Source organism: Silurus meridionalis, chromosome 8 (genome assembly GCF_014805685.1).
Source record: "Silurus meridionalis isolate SWU-2019-XX chromosome 8, ASM1480568v1, whole genome shotgun sequence".
Classification (NCBI taxonomy): domain Eukaryota; kingdom Metazoa; phylum Chordata; class Actinopteri; order Siluriformes; family Siluridae; genus Silurus; species Silurus meridionalis.
In genome coordinates this window covers 4775362-4803104 of record NC_060891.1, presented here as the reverse complement: position 1 = coordinate 4803104, position 27743 = coordinate 4775362, and the positions used below count along the sequence as shown (strand labels likewise).

Sequence of the window (27743 nt, the reverse complement as noted above, 5' to 3'; positions counted from 1 at the left end):
AGTACATTTGAAGGTAAATACCTTTGTACATTTACTCAAGTGAAAGTTTAAAGATGAGCACTTTTAATGGGGTGATATTTTACCTGGTGTATCTACTATAACTGTCTTCCTACATGTCCACCACTGGTTTGGGGCTCCTAATTCAAGTGAAGGGAAAATAGATGTATGTTCTATACAATAGTGTGCCTTTACCTTTGTGTGAACAGTTTGGGAAAGAACCACATATGGCTGGATAACTGATGCATATTTATGATCCAACACAGAGACACAATTTTAACAGGAATATCCACAGTGAAGCAAAGTTCAACGTTACTTAATAAGTTTTAAATGAGACTCCATATTTGCATAGATTTAGCACTAATCCTACAGACATTTCAGAACATTTTGTCCTCGTTCGCTTTGGTATGTTGGATAAGTGTTGAATTAATGTCCTTTAAATAGCTGCCAAGATGTATGTTTGTAATTGAGAACTCGTGTGTCTTAAGAGAAGCTGGATGACTGGATCGAGTGTGTTGCTGGGAGTCAGAGTTCTCTAGAGCTCTGATAGTGGATTAAACAAGATACCTAAAATATAATATTTGAATATTTATTTTGTTCAAATGTTTGAATATGCTGTATATTTAAATATTTGAATATTTATTTTATTCAAATATTTGAATATGCTGTATATTTAAATCAACTATTTAAACAAATACAATCAAATCAATTAAATTTTATTTCTAAAGCACTTTTAACTACCAGAAGATTTTTTTTATATGCTCCACTTGTTGCACAAATAGTAAACGTGTAAACTGTTCTTTAACAAGTGCACATGTCAAAACCCTGAACATTAATGACATTTTTACTACTGTGCATAAATTGATATAATATATGTGTTGTACAAATGACATGCATATAAAAAGTCTTCTGGAAATCTAAGAAGGACGATGATGATGAGTGATGAGTCTCACTGTAACCTATAGATCTGAAAGCCTTATTGAAAACAAGTGAAAATAAACAGCTATATCCAATTACATACGAGTTAAGAATGCACAATCAAGACAAGATAAACCTGCACATATAAACAGACTATACATTTTATTCAACACAGATTTGTGTGCATGTGTGTGTGTGTGTGTGTGTGTGTGTGTGTGTGTGTGTGTATGTGTGTGTGTGTGTGTGTGTGTGTGTGTGTGTGTATGTGTGTGTAATAATCTTTTGTTTTTATATTTTGTGTTTGCTAGTTTAATTCATGATTATATCATTTGTAGCAATTTATTTCCCACCACATTTATTAAAATAACATAAAGTATGTAAAAAAAATACTGATTTTAATGTTTGTTACATAACAGAATTACAATTTTTACTCGTCAGGATTTTTTTAAATGCAAGTTCAGATGTTATAAAAGTGTGGGAACATATGCTGCAGGGTCTTGTCAGGTTCTTGCAGTGCAATCCTCTCAAGTTGCTTTGGACTCCATTCCAAGAACATGCTTGGTAAAATTAGTACGAAACCTCCTCGAGCCTGGTATATAGACCACTGTTTGAATAGTCACACTGCCACAGACACACATATTGTTTTTTCGGAGATTGGTTGTAAAATCAAGCAATAAGGACCTGATGGATTTTGGGGAGCTGTGAACTCCAACCAGACAATGGGATCATGCAATCAGAGGAGGAACCAGAAACAGATTCCAGTGAGACGAGCTGGATTTGGGTAATAACTTATTCTCTATTGTCTGATAACAGTTTTACCTCAGAATACTTGAAATTTTAAAATTAATTGAATTGAGATTGTAATTAATGATACTGCATCTATGATTTTCATAGTTGAGCTTTGATTGAAATATTTTTTAAAATTTATAATCTACATATTTTGTAAAATTCTGGATGAAACTACAATTCTAAGTATACTATAACTATAACTATATATACATAAACTAAATAAAAGCACATTACAATATATGAATATGCAAAAGTTGTGGACACCTCACTATACAATTTGTATGTGCTTTTTGAAAATCTCATTCTACATTCATTCAGGCTCTATTTCCTGTTATAATAACCTCTACATTATGAGGAACATGTTCCACTAGATTCTGGAAAGTGCTTGTGGTGATTTGCGGTGATTCAGCTACAAGGGTGTTTGTAAAACCAGGTACTGATGTAGATGAGGTGAGGAGGCCTGGGGTGCAGTCAGTGTTCCAGTTCATCAAAGGTGTTCAGTAGGGTTCAGAGCTCTATAGCAGGCAACTCAAAACCTTCTACTTTAACCCATGTAAACCATATCTTCGTGGAGCTCGGTTTTCAAGTTCAAGTGAAGGGAAAATAGTAATGCTAGAGACATTTTATATAATTGTGTGCCTCCAATTTTGCGTTGTCAGATGTCCAAGTACTTGTCCATATAGTGTATGTGATTTAGCAATGATGGGAAACTTCACTCAGGTGGATGGACTTCAGGATGTTGTTGTCTCTGTAGATGTGAAAATCCAAGAAAAGTTAAAAAAGGATCTGCTTATGTAAAATATCAGTTTTTCCGTAATTAACTAGACACCAATATACTTGAAATTATATATAATATACAATATACTGAAATTAAACTTAGCCTAGTTTCTGTATGATGTGTTTATAAATAAAACAAACTGGATTGCGCTGCACAACTTGTAAACTAGTCCTGATTATTTAAGCAGAGAAGGTGGCATGAGACGCTCCAGAGAGCGGACCAAAAACAAGATCTAAAAATATGCTCAGGGTCAATCTTTTGACAGCAAGACAAGTGTGTGAAACTTGTTTCAAGAGGGTCTGTTAGTATGTGACCCACAAATACTTTACCCACAAATCCAGGGGCTAGTTAGCATTTGGCAAATACACACGTAACGTGGTCAGTAGGTTTCGGTTACTAGATGTCGGTATTGTTATGTCAGGATGAAGCGTTGCTTTAATTTGCCTACAGTTTTGACATCAACTTTGCAGCAAACTCTGTGCCACATATTTCTTCATTATGAAGCTTTGTCCTGCAAAGGTTTTGCTGTGATTTATGCAATCTTTAGTGATAAAAAAACAAATATTTTGCATTTTAAAGCCAAAGGGGCAAATGATTGTCATGGCAAGAAACTGACTTAGTTTAGTTTATTTCCTTTATGACAGAATTGTTTGTGTCATTGTGATATTTTTAATTAAATTATTTACTTATTATTATTATTATTATTATTAGTAGTAGTAGTAGTAGTAGTAGTAAAATATGTGCACAGATTTACCTTTTTCAGTGCATGATTGCTGTTTACAAATTTTCACCTGTCTCCAATTTACGCTCTGCTTTATAAGGCCCCCTTTCTCACTCACTGTCTAATCTAATGTTCATACTAGCAATCATCCCTGGACTTGGATTATACCCGTTTTCTGGTTTGTGCTTCTACTTAAGCTTCTGTCTGTGTACTACGGCAAATAAAACTTATTGACTGTATTCTGGTCTCTGACTCTTGATCCGAGCATGACAAGTAGTTTGTCCAGACTTGTTGAGATCAGAACAGAAGGTGGTCAAGGTAAGAAACGTGCAGGCTGCCAGCATTCAAACTGATCATTTAATACTTCAACTTCCAAATAGGTGTCCAGTGATTGTTCAACATATATTGTGCCCTGATTAAAGTAACTGTTTATGGTATTGTATGAGGAAGTCAGGTGTGTCAGAGAAGTATGTGAGGGTGGTGCAGTACATGTATGAGGACACTGTGAAAGCAGTGAAGTGTGCAGTAGAAACAACGGACTGGTTTAAGGTGGAGGTGAGACTGCACCAAGGATCGGCTTTAAACCCTTTCCTGTTTGCAGGTTGACGGACGAGGTCAGACAGGAGTCTCCATGGATTATGATGTTTGCGGATAATATTGTGATTTGTGGTGAGAGTAGGGAGCAGGTTGAGAAGAGCCTGGAGAGGTGGATATATGTGCTGGAGAGAAGGGGAATAAAAGTCAATTGGAGTAAGACAGAGTACATGTGTGTGAATGAGAGGGAGGGCAGTAGAGAGGAGTGTTTGCAGGGTGAAGAGGTGGAGAAGGTGGAGGAGTTCAGGTACCTGGGGGCAACAGTGCAAAGTGATGAAGAGTGTGTTAGAGAAGTGAAGAAAAGAGTGCAGGCAGGGTGGAGTGGGTGGAGAAGAGTGATAGCAGGACTGATTTGTGATTGAAGAGTATCTGCGAGAGTGAAAGGGAAAGTTTATAGGACTGTGGTTAGACCTGCGATGTTGTATGTTTTAGAGACAGTGGCATTGAGTAAAAGACAGGAGGTGGAGCTGGAGGTAGCAGAGCTGAAGATGTTGTGATTTTCATTAGGAGTGACGACGATGGACAGGATTAGAAACAAGTTTATTAGAGGGACAGCGCATGTAGGACATTTTGGGGACAAAGTGAGAGAGGCTGATTGAGATGGTTTGGACATGTTCAGAGGAGGGACATGAGGTATATCGATAGGAAAATGACGAGGATGGAGCTTCCTGGAGTTTAATTAATCAACTGAATCAGTGTAACGGTGAAAGAACAGATCAAATAGGCCAATTGAGGTTTCACAAAAAAAATGTCATGCTCCCTTGTAAGGGTATTTTTTAGTATTTTTAAAATACAGTAGTTTAATTTGATACACGGTGGGGCTGCTGTATTTTTTTGTTTATTTTGATACACTTAAAGTTAAGGTATTTGGTATTTTATTTTAAAATACATTTTGACAGACTTAGCTAGATAGATCAGCTACCTAATCTATTTTAAATACACTCTGCTGTACCAAATGAATCAGGTTTATTATCTAAAACAACACAACGGGTTCATGCTCTGAACCACAGAGCTCCTACCATGGCTATTTAAAAAGCATAGAAAACAGAAAACACACTGAATAAAAGAAAAGAATCCTGAACTACTGGAATGTCCCCCACACCACTCCTCCCTCCTCCCACTACTGCATATAGTACAATCAGCAGTCAACAAGCGATCAGGCTGGATTTCTGTCACATGGCCATATGCTCTCTGATTGGTGCCAAAAGCTCAGCCCAAGCAACACCCCCTTTTCCACGAATGCAGACTTGAAGTCGGAGATCCTAAGGAGTTCCAGGAGTTCCTATTCCCCAGTGACAAACCATGTATAAAGAGCAGTAAGGCTAAAAAAATTGTCAATATGTTATTGTATTTTTGGCTTGTATTAAATAGGGCTGATTATTATGTAGATCCAAAATATTATTATGCATTTACTTTTTGAGTCAGAGCATCTCAGTAACCTTTGTGAATATAGGGACTACAGAACAAGGGGCCGTTCCGAATCAGTAACTTAGTTCCTAGAAATCCCTCGTAAGTATGCAGGGTACTCCCTCTAACTGCTAAGTCAACAGGACAAACAGGGTTGAAATCAGTAAAGATATGATCTCTCTCACACATACACACACAGAATGGGGGTGGGGCGAGGAGGTGGGTTCGGTTTGGGCCATGTATTCTTGAGTGCCAATTTTCCAGGAAATCTTAGAGGACAGGACACGACGTTAAGCAGAAAAACAATGTGCAAGATTACTGTAGGACAGAGTATAGTTTTTTTAAATCTATGATAAATAATATTGTATTTCATTATGTACATCATATACAGTGAATAATAATATAGTAAAAAAAGGCTGACTAACGATGACTAACTTTGCTAATAAATCAAACCCAGTAAGCTCTAACAGTGATCTAACAGAGCATAATGTGAAGAAAGGTAATCTTGAAACGTTAATTTTGATTAGTGTTGTCCTATCAGAGGCACTGATAAATAAATTAAACTCAATGAAATGAAAATAAAGTGTGATGAAGCTCTGTCACATGATGCCCATGCCTAATTGTTTTATAAGGTTATGGCAGAAATAGAAGGTCTGCAAGTATGTGTACATATGGGGAGTCATAAATCCTAAGACCGTAAGCACATGAAATAGGAAACATACTGTACCTTTATTTATTTCACACACACACACACACACACACACACACACACACACACACACGCACGCACACACACACTCCAGCTGGGACAAAGACTGGCAGTACTGCAGCTTCAATGTCTGATCAGAGTGGATCAGATAAGAGTTTGTTTGCATCAATGTCTAGCCTTCTTTAGGATATATTTTAGGCGTGGATTGTGTAGATCTGTGTACATGTGTACAAACGCACAGATCCTACAAAACTCCTGTCTCACAGCTTTGATCCTCACCTGTCTGAGTCCTGCTTTTGTCTCTTTGGACTTCTTTAGTCTTTGTCAGAAGGTCAAGTGGCCAGTCTGAATTGTGTATGAAAGTGTATCTGAATTAGATTCCTTTCCAGGGTATATATTCCTGCCTTATACCCATTGTTCACAGACTAGGATTGGAAGGTCGGGGCTCAAGTATCGCCAAACTGCCATGTTTGGGTCCCTTAAACAAGGCCCTTAGCCCTCTGTGCTCCAGGGGCGCTGTAACATGGCTGACACTGGATTTTGACTGCTGCTTCGTAACATCACTGGGATATGTGAAGAAAGAATTTATATAAAGTATAAGTATAAAGTGCTATAAAGTGTATGTGACAAGTACAAGGCTTCGTTCTTTCATTCCCTCTCATTGAATCTGGCGTTCATTATAGTGATTCGTTTTTGTTTTTGTTTTATTTATTTATGCGAAATTACCGATTCTAATTGCCAGGGTTTTTTTAATTTTTATTTTATATAAAACTTGATTGACAATTTATTGGGATTCAATTATGATGATACTCATCCTATACCAGAAAAATTGTGCCTTTGCTTAACAAATTCTGCCCTGATACTGAATGTTTATTTCAACCAACACAGATGATAGTACACAGGATAGTATATCCTGTATAACATGTACAGTATATAGAGACCACAATGCAGTGAAAGGGTTAAGTGATGACGTGATTCACTCAGGGCGGGGTCTGAGCTCCATCCCAAACAGCATGCTCCTCTATTCAGCTGTGCATTCTAGTGCATCTAGTCCTGGAGTGTTTAGGGACACTTTTTAGTGCTCTAGTGGGTGGCTTGGGACGAGGCCAGAGACACAGAAGAGAGGGAGGACTGTTTATTTCAGCCTGCCTTTAATACAACAGCATTGGAGCAGAGGACAGGACTGGATACATTCACTGGGAAATAAAGCAGAATAGGGGAATACTATTGCATGAACAAATAGCAGGGGATATTTCTTCATTTCTGCATTACTGCAGGTTGGATGATGGACTAATGTCACTCCATTGTGCTCCTTTTCTGCACTGTAGGTAGCTCACTGTTATTTATAATGTATTTATAAATTCTGTTTGCTTGTTTATCACCAGCTAAGACACTTATTCTTGTGTTTTTTGTTATACATGAGGTGTATTGAAAATGTAATTTGTGCAGCACTCCTGCCACTGTCACTGTGATCATATCAACTGGAAATATACAATAATGCAATGTGTAAACCTTGTCCTCACTTGCAGCCTACATTTTTGTCCCCTCTCAATGTCCTTTCCAAACGATTTTCAGTCTTGTGCTGAATGAGTCAGCTGACAGCTTTACTCTATACTGTGGGTTACACACAACCTCAGTGCACACACTGCACTAACACTGTGTATTATGGGCTTGGAAAATGTACAATACTGTGGCTCTGTATCGAAGCCCTTGTCATCATTCAATCCATTGCTTTGCCATGACAATCAAGAGGAATGCATTTGCAGTCTTTTGTGTTGGGGCGAATGTTAAGGAGGACTCACGGTGGCTTCAGTAATGCTTTATTGCACATTATTCTTTTTAGTAAAATCAAATACCTAGCAGTCATTGAATTTCTTAAAACTGTATTGCGGTGCATTAACAGTAATCATTAATGCAATGCAATGCAATGTATAACAAAATGCAGATGCATTTCAAGAGCTTTAGTTCATATTCACATTAAATATCAGAATGGGGTTCTAGTTTAAGGGCTGTTTGAGTGATGACTGGTTCAAAATGACAGAAAAGCCATGGTAATTCAGATCAGCATTCTGTACACTTGGGGGGAGGGGTGACTTAGTGGTTAAGGCATTGGACTGTGGATCTGAAGGTCATGAGTTTAAATCCCAGCCACACCAAACTGCCACTCTGGGGCTCTTGAGCAAAGCTCTTGACCCCATCGCAGCCAGGTTGTATGAATGAAATAATTGTAAGTGCTTTGCATAATGGTGTTTGCCTAATGCCAGAAGAGCAAAGTTTGGGTTCTACTGAATACAATGAATTATCGAGCTTTGCCTTTTAATCAGTTCTGCAGATTCTGGGTGCATTTAAAACTTTGGTAGAAAAGTCTCACAAATGGAGATTTAGAACCAGGTGTTAAGTAAAGCAGTATTCATTAAACTATTCAGTTATATACCAGGCAGTGATGCTGCTCTAGTTCTGACTAAATAACAGTTTGTCTTGTAGTAAGAGTCTAATCCAACCCGATGCTCGAAAGGCCGAAGACGATATATAATCAGCTCAATTTGCTTATTAAAACTTTGATCATTTGAATCAGTTTCCTGTCTGAACAGCTCTGCAGTGTAAAAGGCATATTGGTGTCATTTGGTGAAATCATTTAAAACATTTAGAGTAATAGTAAAAATTTGTAATGAATACAACCATTTTTATTTTTTTATAAATTATATTGCGGATTGAACTCTCAAGTGTGCACTCGAGTCGCACAGACTCTACAAACTCTGCACATTCTAGAGCGAATCCATCAGTGTTGATTGATCACAAGTTATTAGAAAACTGATGAGGAAAATCTGACTTTTTCTAACAAGCAATTAATGGAAATAGTAAGATATAGTAAGTTTGCTTTCATTTAAAATCAAGACTTGTGCAGAATCTTGGAATGGCAACTATTCAAGATATTCAGTAGTCAGTATTGTGGGTTAGGTGGTGCATTACATGCAAATGAAGCATAAAATTATTTCAAATGGTGGCTTTTTTGTATCAGTTGGACTGAAATCTGCACATTGGGGGTACAAGGTTGAATGTGAGCAATCGATCCTGCTGCTTACTGCGTAATGGAGAGAATCACAGCCTTGCCAAGACACATACTGTTAGGCCCCAGACAGAGAAAGATTTAAAGGTCTTAAACCAGCATGTCAACTACTGTTTTCAACTATCAACTATTGTGCCTGGTCGGCACAATAGTTGATTTCCATACCTACAGTTTTTCCGGGTTGCTTTATACAGTATGAGAGCGGCCTCTAGAGGTGAATCACTGACCCCACTTTATGTTTATTTGAAGTATCTTTCTTTACTCATTTTGCATGTAAATGTTTTTATTTATTTAAAGTGTTACTGTTTGTTTCAGTTTGAAAGCATGCCTTTTATTTTTCCCAATATTAATTAATATAATTAGTATATTCATATTTAGCTCATTTTTAGGATTGAGTAATGTTTTAAACATTTTATTTTTTATTTTTATAAATGATTGTACTATTTTACCTGAAGTGTTATGTTTGTTTTTATTCAGTATCCATTTGACAAATATTGCTTATTGGTAAGTACGATACTGGCTATCCGTATCGGTAAAACCAATTATCGGTCGACCTCTAGTTTCCACCATTTTTGGCATTTCCCTTCCAGCTTGGAAGCACTCGTAACATTAGGTGGAAAAATATTAATTTGACTTGATTCATCTACTGACAAATGATTACTATTACACTAGAAGTCTAAATGCTTTCTTTTCATGAAAAATCTAGCTGCTCCAGAGTATAGCTACCTTATAATGAATTTGATTGGTGCATTTTTCTTTATGTTATATTTATATTAGACCTTAAAAAAAAACTTTTGGAAAGTGCATTTATGATGTATTGGTATGTAGTTTAGAAAAATCTAACATTCTGCACCCTTACTTTTTTCTCAGAGTCGGACAATGAATTACGTGGGACAGCTGGCTGGTCAGGTGTTTGTGCAAGTGAAGGAGCTGTACCGAGGCCTGAACCCGGCCACTCTGTCTGGTTGTATAGATGTGATAGTGGTGCGTCAGCCTGATGGCTCCCTACAATGCTCACCCTTCCACGTTCGCTTTGGCAAGATGGGTGTCCTGCGCTCGAGGGAAAAAGTGGTGAGATATGAAGCTAATCACTAATAGACCTAAAAATAAGTGCAATATAGAAGAGATTGCAAGGCCAGCTTGGTAGTGTTGGTACTTGAACCTATGATTATCTGATCAGAAGGTCACATCTGATCTATTGAGCTACTACTCTACACCAGTCCCTGACTTTACTTACGGTCTTATGGCTGACTAAGCACAAATCTCCACAAGAGCACATAAAATCTAGCGAACATCTTCCCAGAAGAGTGGAGGTTATTATAACAGCAAATGAGGACTAAATAACGAATAAAAAAACAACAAATTTACATTTTTACATAGAATTTACAATGTAACAATTTACATATTTTATTTTGTTATTAAATCTTCACATAATTCTTTTGCCCAGGTTGACATAGCGATTAATGGCGAGCCAGTAAAGCTACACATGAAACTGGGTGAGAACGGTGAAGCCTTTTTCGTCAAGGAGACTATAAGTGACATGGTGAGCCCATTATTTTACACTTCTCCAGTTTGATTGTGATCTTTATAGTGTATTGAGCAACACAACACGTGCAAATATCTCTTGAAGTCGCATGGAGTGAAACGCGACTCTTGTTGACTCGTGTATTTGACCCGATCCTGAGCTGGGGGGCTTTCTGTAACCTGACCTACCGCACTCTCAGCCTTGTACTTTCTCTTATAGCACATTTCTCTCTTCCAACTCAAATTGGGAGGGAAAATAAATTGACGGTGTAAAGGCTGAGACTTGGAACATGATTTTTGCTGTCTAGTGCCTCGTGACAGTTATACAGCTTATACAGCAGTTATGACAGCTTGTTTACTGTCTCATATGGCCTTTTGATAAACGAAAAATTCTGAATGGGACGCATAAGAAGGAACTTATTAAATTTTTAGTCAGTGAGTCCTGAGTTCTGAGGGAGAATGTAATGGCAGTGTATTCTGTATTCTCATCAATGAGTTATCAGTGTATATTTCACTAGTATAAGTAAAGTGCCATGAATTTGAACTGATTCTGCACACAATTCACTTATCTATCCATATCTATAGTTTTTCCAGGTTGCGTTATACAGTATGAGAGCGGTCTCTAGAGGCGAATCACTGGTGTGCTGTTCTGTTTATTTTAAGTGTTTTTTTAATTTAGTTTTGGATTAACTGCTTTTATTTATTTGTTGTGTTGTTGTTTGTTGGATTAAATTTTTTTTTTCAAATACAAAATAATTATAAACATACATAATTTCTAAGCACAGAAAAAAATGCCACTATTCCAAATACAATTTTCTGTTCCTGAATAAAAGGTGAGAGGCAGTTCAGGCCTATGATTCTTCCCGATCTCAATCATTTGTAAATGGCACCAGATTAGCGTGTTGCTTTCCTTTTCTGGAGTCTTTGCTCCATTATCAGCACAAGAACCATTTAATCCTGACCTCAAAAAGCATCCTTCTAATAATATCAGGGAATTTCTGCTATCGACCAGTGCTGTACAACACCTCCTGTTGCTGTAGTTTGACCCACTGAATATATTTTTATGATGCAGAACAACACTTAAAAATGTTCACATTCTGGGTATTTTTCTAAAAGAATCCGTTAGCATTGTAACAAAAATCTGGCAATAATGATTTGGCTATATTTTATATTTCATTGTGCATATGTGCATCTATATTGAAGTTCTAAAGGCTTAAGTGCCTTGTTTATATTAAGAGGCCTGAGAAATATGTCCAGACTGAGCTCCCATATCAGCAAAACCCTTTGGCAAAAAAACAAACATCTCAGGAACATAAAAGAACCCAGAAAGTCTTGATGGTGGAGCAAATGTTATTTCCTATCTCATGATGAACAGGATTGAGAAATGAAGACATATTGGGAGAAACAGAGTACAATGACTCCTGACATACCACCTCCATACTGTCTAGTTGAAGCAATCTGTCCCCAGAGTGATAAATGACAAATGTCAAATATTTTTGTGTGACACTACTCATACTTGTGCAATGCAGAAACTAAATGCAGAGATGCAAAGCTTAATACTTTTATGATATTTAGCCATTTCTCTTGCAAAGCACTCATAACATAGTTTTGGATATTTATTAAACTAATATAAATGACTACCGGTTATCATGTTTATGTAAAATGCTCTCCACAGGAGACAGTACCATCCCATCTGGCCACATCTCCAATAATGACCGATGGCTCAGCACTGATGGAATCCCAGATGGGCAAAACCGTTTCTCGTCTGATTGATCCAATATCTGGGACGTCTATCCAATCTGTGGGCCCCTCAGGAGAGAACGGTGTGAAGAAGAGGAGAAAGAGGAGAAAGAAATCCAAATTAGACAGTGTAAAGCGAGATGAAAACGGCGACTCGGAGGATGAGGACATGTTCCCTATTGATCTGAGTTCTGATGAAGATAAAGAAACGACACCTAGCAGGTGAGTATCGAGGTGTGATGTCATGTGATTAAATGAGAATTTGTTAAGGAGTCGTTTTAATCTTTTACGAGTGTAAAAGTCTGTAGACCCCATTGGGGTTTGTAATCAAACTGAGATGTAAACAGACACTACATGGTTATAATCTGACTGTAGAATTTATCAAGAATTGTATTATGTAATTTGACTGTCTTTTGCTTAAAAGACTGTCATCTGCATTTTATTTTGGATTACAAATAAAGGTGTGGTAGCTACTGAAGCTAACCATTTATCAAATGGTTTGAACTTTATGGCTTTATAAATTCAGTGGCTAATGATCCAAAACAGTGACCTGCAGTGGCTGAACATAAACATATCTCAGTGGAAATTCCATGCAAGAGAGAATTTGTACAATGCTTATAAATATGTTGCTTGTGGACACATTCAACATGTGCTGCTCAAGTTAACAACACTGAGGACATCAAGACACAGAAAGCTGAGATGCAACCCGATTTGTAAGAGGAACAGTTAGCTTGCTTATCATGTCTATTATTAGCGACTACTCTGTCGCTAAAAATCTTGACCTAGCTATCTAGCATTAACAAGCTAGTTTCTAACTAGCTAACCAGCAAACCAAGCTTGATATAAACATAGATAGCTAGCTGAGATGATAAGGCTACAAGATGGAGTTTCTTGGACCGGAAATCCTACCCAATTATCTGTAACCACAACTGTCTTCTGTTGGCTGGGGTCAGGTGTCTGATTTGATAGTATGCGGTAAAATAGAATGTGCTGATAAAAACCCTTATGAATGTGTCAACACAGTGTGTCTGTGAAGATTCTTTTGCATTCAAGTGCATTGATTTGGAAGTTGAGTCAACTGGACTTCAATCCGGTTAGATTTTTGACAAATTAATTCAATCCTGCCAACTTCCCTCAGAACGAAGAAACTGCTTGGAAGTGTAGTAAAACGATTCAAAAACAAAAGTTTGAGGGATTGAGAGATTGGGATAGAGATTTGTCAAGGTTCCTGGAGAAAAACATGCTTCCTGAAGAAAAATATGCCAAAGATCCCATTAAGAGCCCATTTAGACCAAATGCAGTGTCAATAACAGCTTGTGTTCCCCCATAGTACTTGGTACTATATATTTTTTTTAATAAATATCTTTCGCTATATTTCAATTTCTCCAGGAATCATGTCCTTTTCACAGTCACTTGTCCATGTGCCAGTAACTATATTAGAAAACAAACAGTGGTTTCAGTGTCACAATCCCACAAGAGTCTTCTGGGAAAGAATTTCAGCTCTGTGGAGGCAGTTTGGATCAAGTCCAGTATAAAACATTATAATGCTTGCTGTTTGAGGTGAAAGGACAAACTGCAAGCTTTGGACATTGCACCATACCCGTATTTCTAATGCTGTGTATGGTTTTGTTTTTTCCACAGAGCTATGTCATATGATTCCTATGCTGAACAGGTGAACAGCGGTCTATCCGGGAGCTCCTATATGCAGAACATGGAGTACTCACAATGCAACAAAGATTGGATGAGTGGTCAGAGGTATACCAAGGAACCCTACTTGAAGATCAGAAACAATTGTGGTTGTTAACATTAGTCATAGTCATGTTTATTTATTTAAATATGTTCATATTTAAATTTATTGTTTTCACAGAACACGTGCGGAACAGACCTGTACTTTATCTGTCTCAAGTAATGGAGGTCTGTCCATCTCTTGCCCACAGCAATCATCTACATTTCCAGCTGGAAACAGGTACCAGTTTATACAGAGAACCTGTCCTCATAATGTTTTGTAATTAAGCACAAGTTTTCACCAGATCCTTTTACATCTGTTACCTGTTAAAGCATGGAACATGACTTCTTGCCTTCCACACCCAAGAGTGACTCAGAGCTGCTAGTCTCTCAGAAGACCAAGGGAAAGCCAGAGAACCCTGAGATGCTGTGGGCTTGGGGAGAGTTTCCTCAGGCTGCCAAGGTACTTGAACAGTGGTTTTCTGTGTTAAATGTACTGATGTACTGATAAGTTGATGAAGTTTTAATAATTAATAAAGTTGTCAGGATTATAAACAAGGACTTACGCATCCCAAAAAAAAACGATTACACCTGAATGTACCAGGTGACAATTCACATTTATTTACGTTTGGACATCTACCCTCTTCCACATGCATGAGCTCATGATTGGCTGGCATATCTGTGATTGACAGTTAGAGAGAATATGGCAGCCCTTCCTTCTGAGATACCATAGCATTTTGCACCATTGTCAGCATTCAAACAAGTTTTAGACCACAGTCTTGAATGCTTTTTTCTCAGGTACCTCAACATTACATTTACATTTACTGCATTTAGCAAATGCCCTTATCCAGAGTCTTCACCCGGTATTTAAAGTTAGGCAGTGACTCAGCTGTTTGGACATCTAGGGGAAATTAATTTCACCACCTTTGTCCGAGAACAGAGAAAAGATGTATACTTAGCTCTTCCCCTGAGAAATGGTGGGACCAGTCAAGCAGTGCTTGTAGTGCTAGTAGTCCAGTCTTGAAATGACAAGAGGCTGAACAAGCACCTGAGCAGCCTGTGTGGATAGAAATGGTCGAATCCATCTGATGTTGCAGGGAAGGAACCGACATGAGTGTCACATTAGCCGCATGTGAGGAAAACAACAGTTGATTGTCCATGGTTGCGAGCAGAGGTGGCAAAAGTACACACATCCTTTACTTAAGTAGAAGTACAGATCCTCATGTTTAAAAATACTCGGGTAAAAGTTAAAGTACTGATTATACTTTTTTACTCAAGTGAAAGTAAAGAAGTTTTGGCTCAGACATGTACTTAAGTAAAAAGTAGTTATTACTTCCACCTGTTTTAGCTGTTAACTGGACCTCACATCATAGATAGATAGATAGATAGATAGATAGATAGATAGATAGATAGATAGATAGATAGATAGATAGATAGATAGATAGATAGATAGATAGATAGATAGATAGATAGATAGATAGATAGATAGATAGATGGATGGATGGATGGATGGATGGATGGATGGATAGATGGATAGATGTGATAGCCTAGTGGGTTAATGTCAGGGTCCCCATGAGGATGAGTTTGAGAGTTTGATTCCTGGTCGAGCTGGTTGCTGTGTTGGTAAATAAAACTTCTGGACCTTGTCCACTCTGAAAACATTTCAATTCTGTGTTTGATTAATTTCTTGATTTCCTGGTCTTTAATGAAAGATAACCCCACCAAAAAAAAAAAAAAAAAAACACTTCTATGGTAGCTCAGTGGGTTAAGGCTTGTGCCTGAACACGGTCCTTAATATAGTCCACGCTGGTGATAAGGTTTCAAAACCAGTCCTACATGCCTTCTTTCTTACTGTGCTGGCATGAAACAAAGTATGAACCCTCCAAAAAGCACACATGCTTTTCAGCAGTGGTCGCTCAGTGGTTTAAGTCTTGTACCTCATCTAAACATGCATCCCAGTCTGATCTCTTCCATGGTTCATCGGATTAAGGCTGGTGTCCCTCTGTTGGTACGGATCAGGGTTTGAATCCTGCTAGTTGCGATGTCGGTTATGTTCCTGCTTCTTAAATCTTTCTTTAGCTTTATAGTCTTGTGTTGATGGTTTAAAGGTAGATAGACCTGCTCTAAACAAACATTCTGGCCTGTCTTCTCTGATGGTCCAGTGGGTTAAATCAGGTGTCGTGCTTTTGGTGGGGTTCAGGGTTCGAATCCTGCTTTCTGCCTGCCAGTCAGGATTCACTTCCTACATTTTTCTTTAGCGATATATTTTTGTTTTTAATGGGTTAAAAAGAAAGATAGACCTGCTCTAAACAATGCCTCTAGCCTGTCCTCACCGATGGTTCAATGGGTTAACGTTGGTGTCTCGCTGGTGGTGGGGATCTTGGTTCGAATCCTGCTATTTTCCTGCTATTTACAATGTGGGTTCAACTTGTGCTACTTACATCTGTATTCGCTTCCTACATCTTTTTTTAGCATTAAATTCTTGTGTTGATGGTTTGAAAAGAAAGATAGACCTGCTCTAATCAAGCTTCCCATCCTGTTTTTTCCTGATGGCTTAGTGGGTTAAGGCTGGTACTTTGCTAATGTTGGTGGTCAGGGTTCAATCCTGGCTTTCTGTCTGCTAGTCATGAGGTAGGTTAAAGTCCTGATTCCTTCTTCATATTCTTGTTTTGATGGGTTAAAAAGAAAGATAGACCTGCTCTAATCAAGCTTTCCAGCTTGTCCTTCCTGATGGTTCAGTCGGTTAATGCTGGTGCCTTGCTAATGGTGTGAATCAGGGTTCAAATCCTGCATTGTCCCTGCTAGTCATGATTTGGGTTTGCTTCTTAAGTCTGTCTTTAGCATTATATTCTTGTGTTGATGGTTTGAAAGAAAAGATAGACCTGCTCTAACAATTGGCACAGCCTGTCTTTCCTGATGGTTCAGTGGGTTAAGACTGCTATATTGCTGTTGGTGGGTTTCAGGGTTTGAATCCTGCTTTCTTTGTTTCTTTCTGGTCTGAATTTCTTGCTTTGAAGCATGAAACGAAGGATAAACCCCCCAAAAAAAGAAGGTGAGTTGTGGGACTTGATGGCTTTGTGGTAAAAGCCTTGCCTCTGAGCTCAGAGGTTGCTGGTTCAAATCTGGCTTGTCCCCTCACTTGGTAAGTTCTGTGGAAATTAGTGTGTGACTGTGAGCAAAGGCTGTAAAGACCTGCTGGGTTACAGCCTTAGCATAAATAGATGTTTTTTATTTAGGGGAAAAAGGGTTTTAATTAAATCTCTGCCAGGAGCCTATGTTGAAACTTTTTTGGATGTTTTTGCTTCATAACCCCTGTTTTCAGCTTCTCAGATGCCAGGGGGGCACACGCCTGATTATTGCCCCCCTGGTTCAGGATATGCCCTCTGAAACCGTCCACATCCGACCTTTCACGCAGCCATTTCTGACACCTTCCTTGCTATGGTCACCGGAACCTTCCACACTCTTAACTTTGAGCCCTGGCTGGGGTTTGAACCAGCAACCTCTCAACCCAGAGGCAAAGCTCTTCCAATTGAGCCACAGGATCTCCTGCAAGAAGCTGGTTTTTAGGACCTTTTTTGCTTCTTTTATAAAACTTTTTAAACAATTTAAAGGATAGCTAAGGGGTAGGAATTGAACCGGGTGAGTCAGATAGCAGAGGCTGCATTACTAACCACTACACTACCACAGGGGTGGCAAACAAGGCTTTGCTTATTGGACTCTTGTTTTTTCTATAGTTAAGAGACCACTGTTTTCTCTTAGATCATGATGGTAGAGGGTCAAAACTTCTCCTTCCCGTTCATTCTCTCAGTTACTCAAAGTCTATGAGAAGTGACTCAGGTATAAGAACCACATCTCCAACACCTGCACCACTGATATACCATGATTTACCAGCAACCAATTTTAATGACCTTTTATTGTTCTGTTTTTAAAAACTTCTTATAATGTTCAATATGAAACTAGAGGTAAGAATCGAACCAGGAAAGTCTTTCATCATAGATCGCTAATGGCATTACTTTCAAAACTCAAAACTTTGTTAGACATGTAGACAAAGAGACAAAGAGACACAGACACAGCTTTAGAAAGAGTGAGAAACAAATAGAGAGACAGCAAGAGAGAGACATATACAGTGAGACAGAGACATTTACTAAAAGAGACACAGAGACAATTCGATAGAGAAAATAGAGAGACAAAGATAGCGAGATATAGCCACTTCCTGTTGGAAGTGTTTATCCTGAGCGACTCTTAATGATCTCATTTACTAAATGAGCAGTAGTGAGTTAAGTGCTTGCTCAGGTGCCCAAAACTGGCAGCTTGGAGGTGTTAAACATGTATCATATTTACAGCATGTGATATGTATGTAAGCATATGTACAGTGATTAAATATAAAGGCTATATCAGTGCAGAGATGTGTGGACATCATTAAGAGCCTTTGCTATGTTTCCACACGGACAGTTAATGAGGTGATACCTGAGAAACTGCACCTCTTCAAGTCAAGTCAGGAAGCTTATATATAGAAAATTATAGACATATTACAGATTTGAATGATGTATTGTTTTTATCTGTAAAATAAATCAGATCAATAAAGACAGTAATTTAAGTTTGTGTCGCCATTATGAGGGAAAAACCCACAAAACGCCACCCAGAGGGTTAATTGTGTAAAACATGGCGGACTTGGTGTTTGATTTGAGACTTGGCGCAGAATTAAAACAAAAGTTTACTGATTAAAAATATTTTTATCTGGAGTTTATTTATTTATTTTATATCTAAGGAAGGACGTCCTGGATAAACGTATTTTTTGCCGAAGGTTTTAATTGTGCCTCTTTTTTATTTAGTTATTTATTTATGTATTTACATTTTCTATAAAAATTTTTGAAACAGAAATGCGCGCTGAATTAATAGCGTGTTAATAAAATTTAGTGCTGTTTACAATAATTTTAATTTTGACAACCAAATATTCATATATATACATACATACATACATACATACATACATACATATACATACATACATACATATATATATATATTAATACAAAACGAATTAAAAATGCTGTTACCCCTTACCTAATGAATGTATCCAGGCTGAAGATCCACATATAGAACACAAGCAGAGAAAAGATGATGATGATCAGGAATGTGTCTGTTCTCAGACATGTTTACATCACTGACTCCCTCTGTCTCATCCACATTAACCCCAAACTTCTTACTGCCTTCTGCCTGCTGATTCTTAGCTCCGTAAACTAGTCTACATCTGTGGTGAGTGAGAGTCAGGACTTTATACACCAGTGGATTGAAAAAGACACGCAATGACAGGAAATCGTTGTTCGGCTGAAATCGGCGCACAGTGAAAATAAAAAAAATATTTCACCAAATCAATGGATTAAAACTAAAGTAACGAGCCGGTTTTGAAAATGTAAGAAGTAAAAAGTACAGATATTTGTGTAAAAATGTAATGAGTAAAAGTAAAAAGTTGTCTGAAAAATAAATAGTGGAGTAAAGTACTGATACCAAAAAAATCTCTTAAGTACAGTAACAAAGTATTTGTACTCAGTTACTTCCCACCCCTGGTTGCGAGCAGTAGCTGAAGCGGAGATCAGATAAATGTGTAAAGATATTGTAAGATCTTGACCTGGAGATGAATCACCTGGGATGACCAGCTGTTAAGTTCTGCTGGGATTTAGTTTCAGTTGATGGAGCAGGTATCCATGATGATATGTCTGCCAGACATGGATGGAGAAAGCATCTTTAAGCATCTGTCATTTTTGGAATTTTTAGTTTTCAGTATTATTCCACTTTTATAAGTCATGTGTATGTAAAAGAAATAAAGTTCAACTTTGTCTTATTAGCAAAACCCATCCTTTTGGCACAGCCCATGTTCAAGCAGTCCATCCCAGAGCCTAAGGTGGTGGCTCCAGCACCGATCCCCAAGTCAGACAGCACACACTTTCAGGCGATCACTAGAGACGGGATGGTGGAAAAGATGGAGGAAAAGCCTCCGGTACTCGGAGCCGAAGAGGCAGGAGCTCCAGCATCTGTTCTTTCTCCAGATATGGATGTAGAAGCCATCGCTGCAGGGGCTTGCTCTAGTGCAGATCTAGAACATGAACAGCAGGGTCCTGGGTTTGAGGGCCATGCTAAAACCGACTCTCCGTTGAAAAGAAAAGGTTGGTCTTCCTAAGATTTCGGTTTTAGAATGTTCAGTGTTTGTGCATTAAACCAACAAGTATCTATTCATTCTTAGACAAAAGAAGTCATCATCTTGGATCAGATGGTGTGTATCTGGATGACCTTACTGAACTAGAGCCTGAGGTAGCAGCACTCTATTTTCCCAAAAGGTGAGCTTTTCTTAAAGAGCAAATTTCTTTTTCCTGATAAAATTAGATCCATTCTGATAAAAGTAATCATTCTGATGTGCAGTGAAGGCACAGGGTTGGTGAGGAGTCGGACAGAAATGAGGAGCAACAGTCAGTCACCAAGCAGCGGCATGGACAGTGGCTGGGACAGCTTTTCTGATCAATCAGGAGAGCTGCCCAGTATCGCCATCTCACTGTGTGGTGGATTGACCGAGAACCGAGACATCACTCGAGGTAAATAGCATATGGTATATTTGGATCCTGAAGAATTGCTTGCTTGCTAGATGTTAATGATCTGATTTTTCTGCTGCAGAGGAGTTTGAGGAGAAAGCAGTGTCTTATCATGAGTTTGCTAATAATCCGTCGATTATCGATGACCCCAATCTGGTTGTCAAAATTGGAGCCAAGTACGTCGAATATTCCGTACAATAATGAATTATAATTTTTATTATACCAAAAAAAAAAGATTTCATCAAAATGAATTGTTTGTTCTTGTTGTATGTGTAAGGTTTTATAACTGGAGTACAGCTGCTCCTCTTGTACTGGCCATGCAGGCGTTTCAGAAACCCTTACCAAAGGTAAAACTGCATACTTTTTATTAAAATACTAAAGGATCGTTTATTATTTTGTATATTTCCCAGCTTTTGTGCCAGCTTTCTGTGATGTTTCTCAAGTTTGTGCACGCTCGAGCATCTCACAATTAGTCCTCATTTGATGTTATACTACTACTACTTATAATACTACTATATCTGGGAGGATGTTCCACTAGATTTTGGAGTGTACTTGTGGAAATTTGTGCTCATTCAACCACATTTGGAAAGGTCAGATACTGATGTAGGTGAGGTGAGGCGTCATGGGGTGCACTCAGTGTTCCAATTCATCTTATAGGTTTTTAATTAGGTTTAAAGCTTTATAGCAGGCCATTTAAGACCCTCTGACCTATGTACAACATATCTTCATAGAGCTGGCTTTGTGCACAGAGGCACTGCCATGCTGGAACAGGTTTGGGTCTCCTAGTTTAAGTGAAAGGAAAATGTCGATTGAACACATCCACATACATCCAGTACAAATTTGTGCCTCCAACTTTGTGGTAACAGTTAAGGGAAGGTTGTCCCAATACTTTTGACAATATCATGTGTATCCATTCTTCAAAACCAACACCAATCATTTGACACATTTCAAGCTGGTAAGAATTCAGCCAGGGTCAACAACCCAAACATTTTGCAACCTAAACAAGTACTGATGTTTTTTTAGAGGAGTTACAGGGCTCTGAAATGACCATAATAGAAACGCCACAATTCCAAAACAAGTTTTTGGTTTTAACTGAGGGGACAAATGTTTGGATTTCAAGCAACAGAGATGCAGAGATCTTGCAGGAATTTGGGAAAATACTTTTTTCCGATTAATGGGCACCGTTAGTTGATTGCTGGAGTTATTGGGAAATCCATACCGATAGTTTTTCGGGTAGCATCCGTTGCTGGAGCTGCTGAGAAGGTCCTCAGTCATTACGAGGGTGGCCTCTAGAGGCAAATCACTAAAGCCATGTGCTGTTGGGTTTTTTTTTACATGGGGAGAGCTCATGGTAAGTGCTAAATTATATTATTAATTATAATTTATAATTTGTATCATTATGTTTATTAATATTATAAATAAAATTTATTTGTTCAATTTTCATTTATTTAAAATTATAATTCGATTTTTTCAATTTATTTTTGTAATTCAGTAGTAGTTCAGTACTATTTTACATATAGAGTTTTTTTTTTGGCCGTATTTATTTTTAAATCTATTGGTTGATTATTTGGCAGTTATCACCAACGATCTAATCTAACTATTGGTATCGGTAACATCCACTATCGGGCGACCTCTAGTAAACACCCTATTAATGTGTATAGTGTAAAACAAGAGATCTAAATGATGAATACATTACAAGATACCAAGAATTTAAATCTATTTAAAATATACAACATATAATGGAGTATTTTGTTGCTTTCATTATAACTCCGTGAATGTTCTAACGTGCTCTACGAGCCTAAAGCCACGAAAATAAGACTTAACTTGTTTTTCCCCTCTTTTTTTTATTCCTTTTTTCCATTTATTTTGTTCATCTCATCTCATTTGACACTGTTCCAAGTACTCTTGTCTGAGTTACGTGTACTCTGCTTTCGGATTCTTTACTTATTGCTTTCCCACTGTTTTTTGCTCCAGTCCCGTATGTCCTACTTTCATGTTTGTGTGTGTGTGTGTGTGTGTGTGTGTGTGTGTGTGTGTGTGTTTGAGCCTTAGCTACTGCATGCCTTTCACTCTGTGTGCACGTTCACAGCCATTCATTTATATTTTTGAGTTTTGAGTATCAGGTACTCTGTGCATTTGCTCCAGGCTGCATTGGAGAACATTGTGAAGGAGAAAATGCCCAAGAAAGGAGGACGTTGGTGGTTCTCGTGGCGAGGCAGGAACAGCAGCTCGAAGTCGGTAAGTCGTTGCTGTTCAGTTCAAATAAATGCTGGTGGAGATCGTCTGCCGCTTTTGCTAAGGTTTGCTGATTTTTTTCTCTATCAGGAATCTGCTGAAAGTGGGGAGCAGACACTAGGCAGTAGGTAAGATCTTCCCAAGCAACAGTGTTAACTCCAGAAATGGCTCTGTACCTTTACTGTAGGTGTAGATGTAGGGGCACATCGATGAAATCCGTCTAAAATAACTTTTATTTAACAAAGCAGCCACTACACCTCATCCAGGTGTCGCTATTTTGACCATTTTAGTTTATTGGTCTGTAATCATTATTTTTCTGATTTAAGTTTTGTTAGTGACTCACATCATCCAAACATTCAATCAGACACGATAAATTAATAAGTAAATAATTTGCCTGTTGTGTTTTGTAACAGGTTAAAGGATGAATCCTCTTCAAGTGACGACGAAAGCAGACCGACTAAGCCGAGTTCATCATGCAATCAGACTGAAGCTCTTCCCAGTTCTAGCAACATCTGCTACAAGAAAACTCTCCGGTTGTCCTCAGAGGAGCTGGTAATGTTTTCATATTTTTTCAGCTTTCATTTGGTGAACGTCTGATCCACCGTGTGTGGAGTGAAGTTGGCGAGGTTATTTGATAAGCATGGAGTGTAGGTAGGTTTGGTGTTGCAGATGCTTGGACATGGAGATGGTCAAGATCTGTGTCGCTGATGCGAGTCAAAGCGACATCTCATAGCAGATTTATATGTAATTATCTTACTGCACTAGCTGATCATTTGACTTGTTTCTAGTCTGTATCTTCTTAAATCTTGCAAATTTTTTCTTATATTTAGACAGTTATTTTTTTTGCAGTGTATACGAACAGAAACCCAACCAGATTTCTCATAATCTCGTAACAGACTCGTGGCGATAAAATAATTCGTTCCAGTGGGGGAATGCGAGGCCTGAGATTACTGTGAGATAGGATAAAGGTTCCCTGTATGAATATAATTTTGGAAAGCATAATTAGGAGTTTTTACAACTAGGAGAGTTACAGATGTCCGCTATGAAATTAAGAGAGGGAGCATTCATTCTGTTCTCAGGCCAGTCTGCAGTTAAAAGAGGGCCCCAACGATGTGGTGTTCAGTGTGACTACGCAGTACCAGGGCACCTGTCGTTGTGAGGGAACCATATATCTGTGGAACTGGGATGATAGAATCGTCATTTCAGATATCGACGGCACAATCACCAGGTGAGCATATGGTTAGCCTGGAGTTAACAGGAGACTGATTTTTTAAGGTCAAAAAATATTTCTAAACTCACCTACATGGTATGGACCTTTTGTCTAGAGTGTTATAGCAGTCGCTCTATTGCAGGTCAGATACTCTCGGACACATTCTGCCAACACTGGGCAAAGACTGGACGCATCAGGGTATCGCTCGTCTTTACCACAAAGTTAGCCAGTAAGTGGCATCAGTGTGTTTTGATTTCACGGCGTAAAAAAGCATGAAGAGAACATTTCTTGCTCAGAACTGTTGTTGTTCTGTAGGAATGGCTATAAGTTCATGTATTGCTCTGCACGAGCGATCGGTATGGCTGATATGACAAGAGGCTACTTGCATTGGGTGAATGAGAGAGGCACCATGCTACCCCAAGGCCCCGTCCTCCTCAGCCCCAGCAGCCTGTTCTCTGCATTGCACAGGTAAGTGTTCGCTGAAGTAAATTTCGAGGTATGTCAAATAAAAACTTATGAAATTTTTTTTCTTTATTTAAGTGAATCTGGACACCATTTTACCCTGAAAACCCTTCAAAACACTTGTGCATGGAACAAAATTGCGATTATGTAGAAATGCGAAAATAAAGTCATACATGCTGATTTGTTATACAGGGTGAAATGGTACATTTTGGGGCATTATACACATACATACTTAATCTTCAAGTGCCAGCCCCGATGATGGCAGTGATACGCAATACACTGAGATCATGTACTCTCGTTCCAGGGAGGTCATTGAGAAAAAGCCGGAAAAGTTCAAAATCGAGTGTCTGACCGACATCAAGAACCTTTTCCATCCTAACGCAGAGCCTTTCTATGCCGCGTTCGGAAACCGAGCAACCGTAAGTGGCGAGAGGATTCTGTAATACTATTAACACGAGAGTCTTGTACTGTACGCTCACAGAACGCTCTCTGTGTAGGACGTGTATTCGTATAAGGAGGTGGGAGTGCCCCTGAACAGGATCTTCACTGTGAATCCTAAAGGAGAACTCATTCAGGAACATGCTAAGACCAACATATCGTCGTAAGTGTCTGTCTCACTTGGATGAAATGCTAACAGGAGAATGAATGATACGGGAATAAACACTACTTCGATTCCTCCTTTAGATACGGGCGCCTGTGTGAAGTGGTCGATCATGTTTTTCCGTTGCTGATTCGAGGCAATACATCGGACTTCCCTTGTTCGGACACCTACAGCCAGTTCACTTACTGGAGAGAGCAGCTACCAGAACTGAACAAGCATGAGCAGGATGTGAAGAACAGCTGAGGTGATTAAAATGCAGGACTGGAAAAAGAGCACAATTCTGACACAAGCTTGTCGGTTCTGTTGGTATCGAAATCTTTCCCTTTAAATTGTGTTTTTGTTTTTTGCTTTATTATTATTATTATTATTATAGTTACAGTAGCACTTTTGTTATTTGATTATATTTATTCTATGGTCGTGATGTCAATCTTAATTTGTTTGCACCTTGCCTGTCACTTTAAAGTGTCTAGAGAAAAAGACTCGGATCTCAGCAAGCAATAAGACAAAGCTCACATCTGGACACAATTTGTCTCCTCGTCAGCCTCTGCTCCTCTCGTGTCTGTTTTTTCTTGGGACAGATCTAAATTTTTTGTATAAGGAAAGCGGGTTGTACAGCTTGTAAAATAGATTTAAAAGTAACATTTTACACTTTTTATTATTGACTAAAGAGCACGGCGGACGTCTGAAGTCCCCTCTCAGGTCTCACACCTCGTCTATTTAGTTCTAGCGCAAACATCAGCGAACCTCCGTATGCACTTGTGCCTGATCGAAACAGTTTACAAACAATTATAAACTGTAGTCCAGCGTCAGGTCACGGCAAGACGACGAGTCCCAGCAAACACTGACTCGCTGAGGCAAATTACAGTGTATGAATCCCAACACACACACACACACTGTTCCTCTCACAGCCTTCCTGTTAGTGATTGACCACAGGGAGTTTATATACATCCACATACACACACTATAACTCTCACAGTCTCCCTGATTGACCACAGGCGTCCTCGTGTACACACAGTCTACATCTATATTAATCCGTCTAAAAACGCTTCGCATCAACACTGTTGTTTGCATCCAATGTTGCTCATACGCACGGATATTTCTGGAAACGCATCCTAACCTCGAGACCATGAGAGGGATAGTGTGTGTGTATGTAATGGGATTAGCAGTCCGTGGTGCCATGACCCGACGGCTGTGGTGTTTGCAGGGAGTTGGTCGTCCTGTGGTGCCATGACCCGACTTTCCTGTTCTCATTGTACATTTGTACACTATCTTGTCCTTTAGTTTTACAACATGGACGACAGGAAACATGAAATTTTATTTCAACTATTCGCAAGGAATAATATACACAGCATTCCTTTATGTGTCTGTAGTCTTACTATATTTCCTCAACAGGAAGGCACTCCAGGAGAGCTAACTTTGTTTTTTTTCCCCTTATTAACGTGAAATGTCTGCCTTAGTGTCATAGCGGTGCAGCAGATATGGCAGGGAATATTCAGGTGCATGTTCTCACTGTGTTCATGTAGATTTACTCTTGGTTTTCTCCCATCCCCTGTATGTGGATGAGCTGAACACAAAATCCTCTAGGTGTGAATGAGAGTGTGTGAGGATGCCCTGCAAGCTTTCGAACTCCCATTGAGGCTGCTCTAAATCCACTACAGCTCCGACTACCTTTTGTGGTCACTAAGTATGAATGAATATTTTGTTCGATCTAATTCTTGGCATCTTACATTATTAATATGAACAAGAGCAAAAGGTTGATTTTGATTTGTGTATGGGGTCAGAGTTATAATTAATAGTATTAAACAGTACAATACTGTTCATGTTATTTATAAAAGGAAATAATAAAAAGGGTGCTGCTGTAACACTATGCTGCATAATCCAGTGCACATGGAATTAATACTGTTATACCTTTTATTATTAAATAAATGATATATACTCTATATGGACAAAAGTTAGTGGACACCTGAGCATAAGATGTGATTTTTTTCTGAACATCCCAGTCCACATTTACCCTTATAAATATTCTCCACTCTTCTGGAAAGATGTTCCACTAGATTTTGGAATGTGCTTGTGGTGTAGGTGAGGTGAGAAGGTCCGGGGTGCATTTAGCGTTTAAGTTCATCCCAAAGGTGTTCAATAGGGTTGGAGCTCTACAGCAGGAGATCTTATACTCCAACCCATGTTAAGCAGATCTTCATGGAACTGGGTTTGTGCATCTTGACATCTTATACAATTATTTGTGGTAACAGTTTGGCAAACAAACCACATATGGAGTGTCCCAATACTTTTGGCCATATAGTGTGAATATCAATTAAAGCTTCAGTGAATGAAAGCATGTCATGTCTTTGTGAATGTAATGTATTTTAAGATTCAAAAAATGGTTAAATTATTCAATTTTGTACAAATATATTCTCTTTATTATGTTAATAATAGTAGACCATTAAAGATATTAAGGGAAGAAACAACATTGGCGCCCTCTATGGGAGACTCTTTCCCTTTGAATAGGTTTCTTTCAATTTCAGCCAGAACCCTGGACTCGGACTCGTGTGTCCTCAACGGCAGCATCCGATATTCTTTCTGTGAAGGATCAGCAGTGTTGCGGCTCGTGGGTTTCGGATTTATTGTGATTAAATGATGCAAACGATGAAAAATCTGTATAATAAAATCTGATTGCTACACAAA

General features: G+C 38.5%; 1 protein-coding gene across 4 annotated transcripts; it reads left to right on the top strand.

Annotated features, from left to right (window-relative positions):
- The first annotated feature begins 1556 nt into the window (after positions 1-1556).
- lpin1a (lipin 1a) lies at positions 1557-27743 on the top strand. Of its 4 annotated transcripts, none has more exons than XM_046856616.1 (21): positions 1557-1696; positions 9851-10051; positions 10428-10523; positions 12180-12466; positions 13886-13999; positions 14112-14210; positions 14303-14432; positions 19839-20133; positions 20211-20304; positions 20387-20556; positions 20636-20729; positions 20831-20900; positions 22699-22791; positions 22879-22916; positions 23202-23340; positions 23868-24016; positions 24141-24227; positions 24314-24466; positions 24765-24879; positions 24958-25061; positions 25145-27743. In XM_046856616.1, the coding sequence occupies exons 1-21, from the start codon at positions 1643-1645 to the stop codon at positions 25302-25304; spliced, it is 2742 nt and encodes a 913-aa protein (XP_046712572.1). In that variant the 5' UTR covers positions 1557-1642; the 3' UTR covers positions 25305-27743. The 4 variants fall into 4 exon arrangements, with proteins under 4 accessions (XP_046712572.1, XP_046712575.1, XP_046712573.1 ...); XM_046856619.1 differs by lacking the exon at positions 1557-1696 and adding an exon at positions 5039-5113; XM_046856617.1 differs by lacking the exon at positions 1557-1696 and adding an exon at positions 7060-7237.